Below are 14,232 nucleotides of genomic sequence, written 5' to 3'. Positions count from 1 at the left end.
CTACATCAATTAATAACAAACCGTCTCTCTTTCTTCCAAACAGTCGACGTTCAGCCACATTTCTTCTGGACTCACACTGAAAATACAAGAAAATGCTTTAAAATGTGGACATTTAGGAGGAAGTTTGATTTGTGTTTAATCAGTAAACCAGGCAGTTTTACAACATATCCCCCAATTATTTGAATCTATTGTTGATATAAAAAACAGTATTGTATTATTTGTTGCTCCAGTGATAAATATGAAAAATACATCTAATGCATATTAAAATGACTGTGCGTAGAGTATAAGGGACCGTCTTTTTCAAATGTACAATGATCCTTTTTTGCAACACACTATATAAGATAGAAGACTTAATAAGCAAGTAATGTATGAATAAAACAGGGCCAGGGGGTTGTGGTTCTCATCAGTTAAATATTTGTATTAATGATTCAATGTGCTGTCATTGTATTGGAATGAAAAAACACAACAGCATTTCCAGAGATAGTAAATAATCTTATCACCCTGCTTACCCTAACAGGAGTGGCTTATTATGTCTGATAAAATTTCTCGCCAGACTCCATGTGCCAGTAAAAATGATACGTGTGTAGTGTTCTAATCGGTTCAACAGTGGGACTAATAAATAATTATTTTATCTATCTTATCCTAACAAAGCTCATGGGAGAGACAGGGATATGTCAATCAATCACAGACTGTTGACACTCACACAGACTGTTGACACTCACGCAGCCTGAGCGGTCTAATCACCTGACAATCAGAATCACCTGCGTGGGTGTGCCTGGCATTTAAACAGTTTTTTGAGTGTGTTTATGGAACAGTAATAGTGCAATACCAAAGCTAGCAATTAATGATGTATCGACTGAAAGATGAAAAGGTCACAGTAAACAATAAGACCAGACACCAGTTACATTTCAACAATTTTTTTATGTAAAGAATACAGCCACTCCTTCCATCTTCTATCCCATCTCACACAACCAGTGTAGAAAATGTTCCCGTTTGCAGTTTTCTCTTTGCACATTGTGTTATTTTATACCATCAGAATGTAAATCATTTTGTGCAGAAGTAGTTTTTTAATAGCTGCAACATTGTAGTTTTATAAATCCCCTTTTGTTCATGTACAGTGAGCAGTTCATGGAAATCATGAACTGCATGAAGCATTAAGGTCAGCACCAGAGCCTGGTGTCTGGTCTTATTGTTGTTGATTGTTTAATGTTATTGTTTAAGTTAATGTTATTGTCTAATGTTATGCACCACCCACCATGACAAATTCCTTGTATGTGAAACATACATTGGCAATAAACAGTTATGATTGTAATTCAGATATTTGAATGACATTCCTTGAGTGACATGAGTCACAACTACATAAGGTAACGATTTGAATCAAGGGCATGCTTCTTGCCTGTTCATAGGCCTACGATTCCTTTTTACTGTCACATAATCAGTCAGCGCTCACGCACATATGTGTATATCTTACCCAGAGCGAGTGTTTACAGCAGCGGGTTAAACAGGTCAGTGGCACTCAGACAAACACCTCGACGTACCTTTCTGAGCTGCCGGTAATGGTTTACACACGGTAAGAGTCTCAGGAAACGGCTGAGCAACTGAACCTTAAAAGTCTAAAGAGATCATCATGTAAAATCCTCACAAGTGACGTGGATCAAGGATAATGGCAGCTGGGGGTGGAGGTTTTTGAGGAGGTGTACATAAGTTCTCACTGGTATAAGCATCCCAGCAGATCAGTGTGTGAGCCTTTTTAACGGGACATCTTCTTGTGTCTTATACATCACATCTATCAACCTACATTTCATCGCCATATAGACAACTGCTGAAAGGGATTTGTTCCAAATAAAATCAGAATTCTAAACAATCAAAATTATACAGAAGTCTTAAAATCATATCTAGAGTTTTACAAGGTTATTTTATTGTCGTTATACAACAGGGTTGCACAACAAAATGCAGATTGTTGTCCCATTTTGCTTCTCAAGAAAATGACAAAAACTACATTATGGAGGGTGGAGGATGAGATAAGGAGTCTCACAGCCAGAGGAATGAAACAGTTTTAAACATTACAATTGTTATGTTTTTATTCTAAATGTTCTAAATGTTCTAAAATCTAAATTGTATTCTTGTTGCTTGTGTCGTCCTCAAGTTATTTAAGATGGCAGCACATACAAAACCCTTTTAACCTGCTAAAAAATCTAAATGATGTACAAATACTTTCAAATTGGTGGTTGAAAATATTTTTTTCAATGTAACATATAAACAACATACAAACATACAAACAACATCTCTTCAAGATTCTTTTTAGGTTCAATATTTCATTTGTCTACCCAATGAACAACTTACTTTAGATATTGCTCAACGAACGTAGGGAGTTTTTACAACACACCTGTAGTAAAAGTGTGTTCAGAATACTTTAGTAAAATCTCCTCTGGACCTTCCTGTCTCAGTCCTTTATTACAACCCCCTTTCAAAATAAAAGGGTCAATTAGGCCAAATTCCTTCGCATTGCCTTCTTGATTTAGATATGTGGCTAATCCAGTCATCAATGCTATTAGAACTGCTAATCACATTCAGGCTATCTTTGGGTAACCTGCTTTTTGCTAGTATTAGGATGGATGTTCTCTACTCATTATCGTATCAGGATCAAAGACGGATTACTCTGTGTTGAGCATGGATCTCATCACAAATCAGAGCATTTCCATTTTTCCACATCAGAATCAAACATTGTGGTGTGCTTGCGTTTGAGGTCAACTTTGAGGAAAGTTCTGTTAACATCTGCTGACTGTTATGGAAGTGGAGCTGTATGTGACATACGTCAATTCATTCAATTAATGAAGTGTTCCATCCGCCAGCCTTATAAAGGGGCTCCTTTAATCTGTAGTAGACTACCATAGAGCAGGAGATGCTGAGCTGATTATCACAGGAAAAGCAAATTCAGATTTTTCTCATTCACATTCGAGTCAAAATGAAGCACGGCCGTGTCACGGAGCTTCCGGAGGATTTCTGGATCCCCATCCCTCTGGATACGGACAACATCACGTCTCTCAGCCCTTTCCTGGTCCCCCAGGACCATCTAGCAAGCTCAGGCACCTACTATGCAATGGCCATATACATGCTTTTCATATTTATTGTGGGCAGTTTCATCAATGCTCTTACGATTGCTTGCACCATGCAAAACAAGAAGCTCCGGTCCCACCTCAACTACATCCTGGTGAACTTGGCCATATCGAACCTTCTTGTGTCCGGTGTGGGCTCCTTCACCGCCTTCTGCACATTTGCATGCAGGTATTTCATCCTCGGACCACTAGCATGCAAGATAGAAGGTTTTATTGTCACGCTTGGCGGTAAGACAAACTTTGAGACACATTGTATGAGATTGTGACGCTTGAGTTTTGATGAGGTTTGCTTCTATACCGTCTGTGTTTTCCAAGTCCTCTGCAGTCTACAACCCGGTCATCTATGTTCTCCTCAATAAACAGGTCAGTTGGATGTCCCGAAATGTTGAAAACTCACTACAGGTATGCTTTATAAGGCTTATTTTAAAATGTATTTTTCCTTTGATGTCTCTCAGTTCCGTTCATGCATGATGAAGATGCTGGGGATGGGTGGAGCTGATGACGAAGAGTCGTCGACATCGTCAGTGACCGAAGTCTCCAAAGTTGGGCCTGCTTGGACTGAACATTAAGACCGTTAACTTCTCTGCCACTAATGATTGTGGATTGTAAATAACAGTAAATGTACGTGTGTTATGTTCATATGAAAAAAAAATGTAGATGCGATTAAAATAATAAAGAAATTCTAAATAATCTGCAAAGTGAAAAATAAAAAAAATAATGCGAACTTCGACTGCATATGGTGTCTGTATGTTGTGGATACTGAGAAACAACACAGTCATTGGTTTGGACTGCAGTTTCTTGTTATGGGTGTTGTGTTGTAAGGCACTGCAGCATGTGAGCTGTTACACAAGCTGTGTTGTGAAAGTAGCTCATTATTAACTGTGGAATTCAGATATGTGGGGCAACTAACATTATATTGGTTTCTGTTAAGGATGTTTTAGTTTTTTCTGAAGATACTGCTGCAGAGGCGACTGATCATTTGTGTTAATATCACTGTTTGGTCATGTTGCTTTGAATGTCCCTATGCAGTTCAACGAAAGCTTTTCCATTGTTCATTTCTAATTCATCCTCCCGTCTCTGTAATATCTCAGGCTATACTGAAATAGCACTCTGTAGTTTTTCCGTATACTAAGTACGTTACTGGTATAAGTAACAACAACAGATTTAGCAGCTCCGCCCCAGAGACACAGAGAACGTCACTAACAACTGCAGCCCTGTTTGACACTATCTACTTTGATGCAGAAATAAAGTTGAAAATCTGCAAAAAATGTAACGTTTACAGATCATCCAGTAACTTTCAGGCTTTGAGTCAATGCTGTATTGTATTGATCCGAGTCTACTGCTGCAATGTTTTTTTAATCAATTGAAAAAAGATGTTAAATAATTGATTTATTCACTTCGCTATGTCATGTGTAGACAAATAAATATAATATATTTAAGTTTTTGAAAATTGAAACAATCCCACTGAAAACTGGTGCAGTTTGCAATATCTTCCGCAGTGCCTGTTTTAATAAAACCACTGGTGGGTGCCAAAGTCGATGTTTATATTTTATACATAATGCCTTTAATGGTATATCAGTTATCTTTATACATGATGATAAAAAAGATACCATATGTACATGTTAACGACTTTGATGATCTGTTTTTTTCCTTTTCAGTTCCGCTCATCCATGATGAAGATGCTGGGGATGAGTGGAAGTGACGATGAAGAGTCGTCAACGTCAGCGTCAGTGACCGAAGTCTCAAAAGTTGGGCCTGCACTGAACATCAAGACTTGCCACGAATGATTGTGTATTGTATATAACAGTAAATGTACATTTGTTTTGTCATATGAAAAAATATGACTGCAATGTTGCTAATCAAGTAAGAAATCATAAATAATCTGCAACATTTAAAATAAAAAAAAACAACAGTTGGTGGTTTGTGTCTTTATGTTGATGACATTCACTGGTTTGGAATGTTTTCCTTATATGGGTGTTGTGTTGTAAAGCACGTAATCACTGCAAAATGCAAGAAAAAAAGTAATGTGGTGACAATTAAGTTATTTTTTATCTCTGCCAGGAGATTATGACATCCTGAAGCAAAAGAAATCTGTAAACGTTTATATTTTCCTTCATTTAAATAATATGTGTCTATTCATGTTTAACTTTGTATTTTCAATATTGTTTATGAAGTACTGCTGCATTGTCTGAGGGGGGAGTATTTTGCTTCCATCTTCTCCTTGATCTGCAGTCCTTGTCCCACATGGAGGTCTTAACAAATCTGCGAGCCAGCCACTTGAGCAAGACGTGTACTCGAGAGAAACAACAGATTAACATAAACGAGCAGCTTTTGTTGACCTGTGAGCCAAGCTGAACTGTTGCTCCGGAAAGATTATTGCGTTACGGAGTGAGCACGCCAGAAGTAATCACTCTGTGTTAATCTGTTTTACGGAAGACCTTGAACTGTCCGTATAATCTGCTTTTGTCTGCTGGATGAGAACTCTTCACCCGCGTCAACCCACTTCTGATTAGCGGTTCAACACTAAGAGGGGAGAACTTACTGTACAACATCATGGTCTCATGCTGAGCGGACTTTGTAATTGTGCCTTAAAAGTTCAGGACAGAAGGAAGGACAGTGATCATCACAGTCAAGCTCTCGAGAGAAAAACAATGTCCTGACAAATTCAGATTGGTGACACTGGTTTTTAATGCCTGAACGTTTGTTGCTCCTACATCTCTTTTGCGTGCATATTTGCACACAGGATGAAGCCACTTTTTGGAGAAAAATGTTTCCGTTAATGGTCTGGATTTGCGGGCTGTTCATTTGTTTGTGGTAGTTTGTCTCTCCTGTTTTTTGTGTATTCATTGGATTTGTAATGTTCTGAGGGTCAAAGCGCTTGCCATCATGGCCTCCTCCTGGCTGCATCACACTGCCTCCCGCATCTGATCTCTCTCCAAAACATTTGTGTCTTTTGTGTCTTTTGTGTCTCCGTTGTCTCTGCGTGATGAATTGCATAAATAAGGACAGCGGCACACACCATCTCTCTCCTCAAAAGCCTTCACGTTGTTTCCCTCGGTTGTACACGTTACAAAGTGACAGAAATTGTTTGTGTGAAGAATTAGACAGCTTAAGAGACAAGAGAAACCTACATCCACACTTCCACACACTGGGTCAATCTATGCGTAACGTGGATGTGATAGTAAGATTGTGTGTTCAAGAAAGTCACAACAATTGCATTTCTTTTGAAGTATTGTGAAGTGTTGCCTATAGGAGATTTTAGATATCAAGTAGACTGAATCCCATCCAATACAATTCATGGAGGACCATGTAACATTACATGTCTGGGCTAATTTGATGCACCGTCAACTGATTGGCCCTTCTGTAAAATAAATGGAAATTTTTTGAAAAATCCAACCATCAATGCATCATTTAAATCCCATTTTCAACTATGTTAGAAAGCAACATAAGCTTGCAGTAATAGACAGTAATTAAGAATGCAAGAGGATGCCAAATTCCTTAATGACTAGCTGCTCTGATCCACTAAATGCACAATATCCTGTTGGGAACACCCCGAACTGGAGAGCTTTGGACTGACACAGCTGTCACCCAGTGTCATTTTGCCAAAAATATCTCAAATTCACAACTAATTACAAGTATCCTGAAGACCAGTATGTAGTGATCAAATATCCACAATGAAATATCACAGTATTTCTTTTAATGATATCAGCACCACGCTGCCTTGATTTCCCATTATTTCAGTATTTATTTTGTTCATTGTTATTCAAGCCAATAATCCTGCCCCTCTGCTCACTGACTCAAGACAAAGAATGTGCATACATATCACTCCATCCTTTCAAAAGTGTTTATTTCGACAGCCGTCCCTCAGAAATCGTGATGAGATACCCTCGGCCCTTTGCTTTTGACACACGGAATATGACGTGTCTTATGGGCTCAAAGCAGAGTCTAAAAACCCAACGTGCTGATGTGAACTCTCAAACCTGCCCGGCTTAAAGCTGTCTTACTTCCCTCACGTAAACCTCAATGGTGACTGACTATTATAGTTTGGCTACTTTTGGAATTAAGCTGCTTTAAGACTTGGCTGTCCTCTCATGCCCACCAGGGTCCGCATCTACAAAATGTACTTACCTGGATCACAACATCACACACAATATCAAATCAAGTTAACATGCACAGTTCTCCTGTGTTTGTCTTAGCTTCACAAATTCAAGATATTAGGTTTCCCAATGTGGAATTATTCCTCTTCATTTAAAAGTAAAAGAAAATAATTGTTTGCTTTGAAGCTTAATTTACCATTTGATACACATACTCAGTGTTGCTTTACTTCTTATTTCTAAATGATTGTAGTTGTATAGAAAAAGACAATATTGGCTACAGCAGGTCTCAATGAAATCAAACGATGGCTCAACATTGACTTGTGTGTGTTCGTTAAAGGTCTGGCAACTAATTCCCATTTTAACGCCATGGAAGGCAATCTGCTTAATCAGCTAATAGTTTTAATTACAGTTCAAATACGTTTGCCGGTGGTGGCTTTGACGCAGTATCACTGCCAAGCAGGACCCCACAGATAACCTAACATCCTTATCCAATCAGAGGTCTACGTCTGCGTCAGAGTATAAAAGCTAAAGTCAGATGTGTTGCACCAGGCACCCAAGGAGGTTGACTGCTGAGGTCCTCCCTTTACGATCAGAATGACAGAAGAGTGGGGAAAACAGGCATTTGCTGCCAGGCGGTAAAATGAAGATACAACAAGACGATCTGTCTTCACCCACACAAACACCAATCATACCAAAGGTACAGTATCATCATTTATCATCAGTTTTTTTATAATTCATTGGGCATGTTAAACAGAGCAAAATCTACATAATGTTTGCCAATAGAACCTAATTTAGATGTAATGATTCACTACCTTATTTTGTTGACTTTAAGAGAGGTCAGTATTCAAACAAATCCTAAAACGTGATGGACACTCCGGAAGCAAATCAGTGAAAAAAAAAATCTATTTCAGAATTTAAAGGCGCAAGATCCGAGATTGTTGACAAAAGCAGCCCAAATTTCGTCTGCCAGCCCAATGTTTTTTTCCCAACCCAACTTAATTAAAAGTAGCCCAAGTATGCAAAAACCAGCCCAATATGGCAACACTGAGTGGAGGAAGGAGAAACTTGGACGACACAAACTGAGGGAGAGCGACTTTATTCTGTGCTCATTACTGCTATCTTTACAGAGCAAATACTGCTATATTTATGTTCAGAATGTTAAATACAGCTCCTTTAAGAATTATTGCACAGCATATTTACACAAATATTTCTCCACTTGTTATTTGCTACGAAATATTAAAAAGTTGCTTGCTAGGTTAGGCAGAGAACATAAACGCTCATATTCAAACAAGCAACATCAACTGTAAAGTTGTGGCAGGTCCACAGCTATTGTGGTTAAATGTATTATTCACTTTGGGATGTGCTTTATATACATCAGTCTTTCATGTTTAATGCATGCTAACAATGAAATAACTGAAAACAACTGAAATGTATAAAGTAAGAGAAAACTAACATATACTTACAACATCTACTTTCTTACTTTACACCACTGCTTAAATTACACAACTCCTTTTTTCCCTTGCTCTCTTCCACAGGCAGTTCAAAGGTCAGTCTCAGCTACCCAGCAGGCTCCTCACAGGCTTCTGTCAGTATTCTCCTTCTGTATGCCGTGTTTTATTATTTATTTGCTGCATTTCCCCCCCTAAATGCTCCACATGTGCAGTCAAATTGGTGATGATTTTTTAAATAATTTGCTCGTGTTTTGATGATTTGAATGTGTTTTCTTAAGTTGTTGCAGTGCATTGCTCTCAGGGCCACTGTAGATTAATTCATTAGGAGGTTGACATATTTTGACAGTGAAAATTCTTTACACATATACAATGGATTGCCATGAAATTCAAAGATATTCAAGATCCCAAAAGGACGAATCCATTGGCTTTGGTGATCCACCGACTTTTCCTCCAGAGCCACTGGCAGGTCAAACTTATTAACTTAAATTTGGTACATTCATGGTCCTCAGACAAAGTATTTTGATGCTTTCAAGATGAATACTGCAGTGCCAGTTTATATAAAATATTGTTTTGTGCTGAAATGAAATAAATAAAAAAGACAACAATGAAATTCCTCGATCAGATGTTGTCTTTCTTGGGTTGGGTTCCCAAAACAGCTGTATATGCAGATGGTGCTTCCTGCGACTCCTGCCCAGGTCGCTCTTTTATTTTGACGATTAGCCGGATGTTGTGCGTGACGTCACTCTGTGCGACTGTTCACCCTCTTGCCACACACGTGAACTCAGAGAAGAAGAAGACTGTCGGTAAAGCCATGTCCAAAGCTAGTACGTATTTCTTTTTACATGTTTGACTAAATGTATTGACTCGCTGAATAACTTTGGATGGTTTTGAATGAACTCTGTCGTTTCTTACAGAACAAAAACGAGCCAAACGTCTCGGCTTCCTCGGAAAAATGAAGGTAAGTGCGACTCCGGCTAATGTTGTCTGTGGCTAACTTTTAGTGCTGGAGCTGACGACACGAGCCCAAACCTGCTGAACTTAAGTATAAATGTAGCGTTCAGACGCCTCATTGTCACTGTGCATGTCTCTATAAACAAACCACACTGTGCAGTGTTTGTAGATGATACTCAACCGTTCAAAGATCTGGAATAACCTGACACAAAATCTTGATTTGGTACAGTCAGATGGCTGAGAGGACTACTGTGTGTGTGTGTGTGTGTGTGTGTGTGTGTGTGTGTTTTACATATATTTTATATTTTATTTTAATGTTCTTTCATACGTTTAGGTTTTAGAAAGTCCTCTTTGCGATTAGTTGCTATTTAGTTTGAATGGTCTGCCAAAATAAGAATAGAAGAAAATTACTGGTAAAGACATTGGTAAAAAATAAATTGGGAGGTTAGCATCACAATCTGTGAAGATTAAAATAGGAACAGGTTCCGTTGTCAAGTGCACAACAGTATTTACCCCTGACAAACTAAATTAAAGTTTGATTCATTGAATTCTTCTTCTTTTGGGTCCAAAACTATTTCAAATGTAAATAATACATTTTATTTTTATTTTTTTTATCTCTGTTAAAATAGACTATATAACAGGTGATTCCCGACTTTTGGATGGTTGTGTATAGCATGTTAAAACACACGCACACTAATAGACGATCAGAGAAACTATATGTGTGGTGGTACTGGTCAGTTGCAAAAATAATATGAATTACTTTACAATATAGGCTATTTTGTATGTTTTTCTGCCTGCAGACCAAAGATGGAGGAAAGGATGATGATTCAGGGCAGACAAAGCGTTCAGAGCAGTCATCTGTGCAGCATGTCAGAGGACACAGAAAACCAGAAGATGTCCGGAAGCAGAGGGTGAACATTTGAAAGTCTTGCCTGTGGCCCTATTTGAGGTTACACTGCTGGTTATTATCGTGAGGTAAACCAATCTCTCGATTTATATATTTCCTAATTAGCTTCAGGACCTCCAGGACAGGCAGAAAATCTCTCGAGAACGAGATCTGATGAATAGGAGGAATTTGCAAAGCTTCCAGAATGACATCCTGAAGCGACAAAGACAGTTCGATCAGAAGGTAAATGTCTTTTCAGCAGAACTAGACTGCAGTTAAAATAACTGCACACTGTGCAGAATCCCGCTGTAGTGATTTGCGTTTTCTTCTTTGTGTTCACAGGAGATTGAGATGCAGAGTTTGGAGAAGAATATTAATTTTGAAAATGAGAATTCGAGAAAGGCGTATTACAGAGAATTTAAAAAGGTACGTAGTCGCTCCATACATGCCACATGCTCGTATACATACAAATAGCACTCAGCAATTTTTCTCATAACCTTTTTCAAAGAAGTCAATGAATGTTGAAAACTACACACGACCACAAATCAGGCAATCATCTTTCAATAAATGCCTCTTTCTCTCACGTGATGATTCAAAAATCTCCAGTCAAAGACATCCTGCCCGTATACATACACACATGTAGGCTGGTATATATGTCCTGCCTTCTATATCGCACTGGTCCTTCAGCTGTGATAGAAGCATAATAGAGCAGGGGGAAATGGATTTTGAACACAAACACTCTTCTTCTTTTTTTAAAGGTAGTGGAGGCCTCGGATGTGATTTTGGAGGTTTTGGATGCACGTGACCCTCTGGGCTGCAGATGTCCTCAGGTGGAGCAGGCGGTCATTCAAAGTGGAACGAACAAGAAGATCGTTTTGGTGCTTAATAAAATTGGTAAATTCATTTAGAAAGTATATCTTTTAGGGATTGTCTGTAATCTTCCATAATTTGATGACACAGTAGTTTTATTTATTCTGTGAATTTATTTGAATACGTTTGCTTATAGATTTGGTGTCGAAGGAAATCGTGGAAAAGTGGATTCAATATCTCCGTAATGAGTTTCCCACAGTAGCTTTCAAAGCATCTACTCAGCAACAGAACAAGAACTTGGTATGCAGTTAAAAATCATACTTTGATCATCTAATAATGCAAAAAAGTAAAACTACAGAATAACATAATTTTGCGTTCTTTCCTCCGTCTCATGCCGCGGACAGAAACGCAGTAACGTACCAGTGACCCAAGCCACCACGGAGCTGCTCAGTACCAGCGCTTGTCTTGGTGCAGATTGCTTGATGAAGCTACTTGGCAACTATTGCCGCAACCTAGACATAAAGACGGCCATCACCGTCGGCGTTGTAGGTAAGCCTCCACGTCCAGCAATGCACCAGGTCCTTTCTTTGTATATGGCGACGGTTGTCCACAGTGAAATCGTTTGCCCCCCTCCCCCTCTTGTTTTGTAGGATTTCCTAACGTGGGAAAGAGCAGTTTGATCAACAGTTTGAAACGGGCGCGAGCGTGTAGCGTCGGAGCCACCCCTGGTGTCACCAAGTAAGTACAAGTAAGCTGTTGATCCTGAAATCCTGCTTGTCCACTTCTAGTCTTGCTCATGGGTTTTGGTGGATTTCAGGTGCCTTCAAGAGGTGCACTTGGACAAACACATCAAGCTTCTGGATTGCCCCGGCATTGTCATGGCGACTTCCACGACTGATGCGGCAATGATTCTTCGCAACTGTGTGAAAATCGAACAGCTTGTAGATCCTCTTGCACCCGTCGAAGCCATCCTTCGCCGCTGCAACAAGGCGCAGGTCTGTCGTGTTGTCACAACCTTTTTGTCTGTGTGGCCTGATTGTGTCTTTCGCACACTGCCGTGACAGTACTTTTGCTGGCTGTTCAGATCATGGAGCACTACGGGGTTTCAGACTTTCACACACCTCTAGAGTTCTTGGCAATGCTTGCTCGACGTCAAGGCAAACTGAAAAAGGGAGGACTGCCCGACGCCGACAAAGCAGCAAAGAGTGTGCTAATGGACTGGACCGGGTGAGTTTAAAATTTAGATTTTGGTTGTTTTGATAAATGACAATCAATCAGGTCATTACACTGAGCTAATTTCAGAATGTTGTGTTATGTAGGGGAAGGATCAGCTACTTCACACACCCTCCAGAGACACACACCCTTCCCACACACGTCAGCGCTGAGATCGTCACCGAGATGGGCAAAGCTTTTGACTGGGCTGAGCTGGAAAAGGGAAATCAGGAGGTTCTTGCAGGTAAAAGTTACTTCTAGTGGAATCCAGAAATGTTGACCCAGTTTTTTCAGGATACACCACAGACCTCACTCAACAGTTTTCATTGGGCTACTTTGTAAGGGAAAGTAGTTCCAAGGGCAGGTGTCTCAAAACCAGAAGTCTACACAACACTAAGTTTAAGTGACAACATTATGTTATGCCTTCCGTTGTATCACACTGCAAAGAAGCAGTAGTTGTTCCAAAGTTAGATATGCTTTTCGCTGTCTTTCAGTGTCATCTTGTCCTGATGTCCAAATGGGATTTTGCATGGAAACCACTGGAATGACACAAGGTGGGCAGGGTGAACCACCGTCTGACCTGGAAATGGTGGGGGGGTCTTTGGAAGAGCCGGAAGTTCAAGATGAAACTCAATCTATGGAAGATGGCCAGGACCCAGAGGTGTGAAACAGCGCAGTCCTCACAGCTTAAGTGTTTAACCGTATGTTTTATCCAATTTTTTCACTTAACTTTCCTTCCTGCTCAAAATAGTTTGGACCAATGACGGTGGAGATAAAAGCTCAGAGGTCAAAAACCAACCTGCCTGCAAATGATGCTGCACCCAGGGCTCCAGATTTGAAGGATATATTTGATGTAGAACCTCTACAGCAGGGTCAGGCACTCCTGGCTGCCAGCAAGAAGAGGAAAAAGAAGCAGAAAAGAGCTGGTTTGTATAAATATTGGTCTCAGTCTAATACTATATATAATTTTGTCTGAAAACACTTTTTACCCTAATCTGTGAAGAAGTAAACAAACAAAATTACTCTACAACCTCATGTTCTTCTTGTTGTAAACAAGCAATTGAAAAAAAGAGACATTTAAGACCACCCAAGATTTAAGCTTCATCAGTTGATGGTGGGAATATTATACCTCAGCATTAATGTGGTTCAGCAGGCCTTAGATGTGCCCTGTGAATGAGACCTCTACTCCTGTGTAAAAGCTTCTATTGGTCTGTCGTGTTTGTTTTCCACCTCACGAAGCAGATGGTGAGCATGTAATCCCGCACACATACAGTCAAGCTTCTGTAAGGAGTAATGTGTTTTCTCAACACCGTTTACGCTGATGTTTCATGAAAAATTAAACTTAAAGTTGTTTTCTTTTCTCTGCAGACAAAATTGCCACCAAACTCTCAGACACCTTGACGGCTGCAATGGACTTCTCTTTTTCAGATGGCTGATTCAAATAAAGAAGAATAAATTAATACATATTATTTGTGTCTTGCCTCATTTTTTAAAATCTAAGCAGTATTCTGATTAATGCAGATAAGGTGATAAAATCCATGTGCATAACTTTTGCTTCTGGGAACCATGATCCTTCATTTCATGATAAAAAATATGCTTTCATGTTGCTTTTCACAAGGTAAATGATATCCCTGTTCAGCCACTGTTCCTTAAAATCACTTGAAAATGTGATCAAATAGTTTTCTCCTGCATGGCATGATACTTGCATC

General features: G+C 39.4%; 2 protein-coding genes across 2 annotated transcripts; both read left to right on the top strand.

The window, feature by feature from the left end:
* Positions 1–2,965: 2,965 nt before the first annotated feature.
* On the top strand, positions 2,966–4,903 carry opn1sw2 (opsin 1 (cone pigments), short-wave-sensitive 2; the record flags this gene model as incomplete). The annotated part of the gene is made up of 3 exons (XM_079266020.1): positions 2,966–3,344; positions 3,391–3,479; positions 4,775–4,903. 3 exons carry the CDS (start codon positions 2,966–2,968, stop codon positions 4,901–4,903), a joined length of 597 nt encoding a protein of 198 aa, XP_079122146.1.
* Positions 4,904–9,421: 4,518 nt separating this feature from the next.
* Positions 9,422–13,992, top strand: gnl3l (G protein nucleolar 3 like). Its single transcript, XM_079265583.1, has 15 exons — positions 9,422–9,488; positions 9,579–9,622; positions 10,416–10,526; positions 10,628–10,744; positions 10,844–10,927; positions 11,260–11,395; positions 11,508–11,611; positions 11,716–11,860; positions 11,962–12,049; positions 12,129–12,306; positions 12,396–12,538; positions 12,631–12,767; positions 13,018–13,184; positions 13,275–13,449; positions 13,892–13,992. The coding sequence occupies exons 1-15, from the start codon at positions 9,476–9,478 to the stop codon at positions 13,957–13,959; spliced, it is 1,710 nt and encodes a 569-aa protein (XP_079121709.1). The 5' UTR covers positions 9,422–9,475; the 3' UTR covers positions 13,960–13,992.
* The last annotated feature ends 240 nt before the right edge of the window (positions 13,993–14,232 follow it).

Source organism: Melanostigma gelatinosum (genome assembly GCF_949748355.1).
Source record: "Melanostigma gelatinosum genome assembly, chromosome: 3".
Lineage (NCBI taxonomy): Eukaryota > Metazoa > Chordata > Actinopteri > Perciformes > Zoarcidae > Melanostigma > Melanostigma gelatinosum.
The sequence above is the reverse complement of the archived record's forward strand: the minus strand, read 5'-3'. Positions and strand labels throughout refer to the sequence as shown.

Excerpts from the sequence above, each read along its gene's own strand:
- gnl3l (XM_079265583.1), top strand. Across the intron at positions 11,861-11,961 it reads CATCACCGTCGGCGTTGTAG|GATTTCCTAACGTGGGAAAG; the intron begins GTAAGCCTCCAC and ends CTTGTTTTGTAG. Across the intron at positions 12,050-12,128 it reads GCCACCCCTGGTGTCACCAA|GTGCCTTCAAGAGGTGCACT; the intron begins GTAAGTACAAGT and ends GGTGGATTTCAG.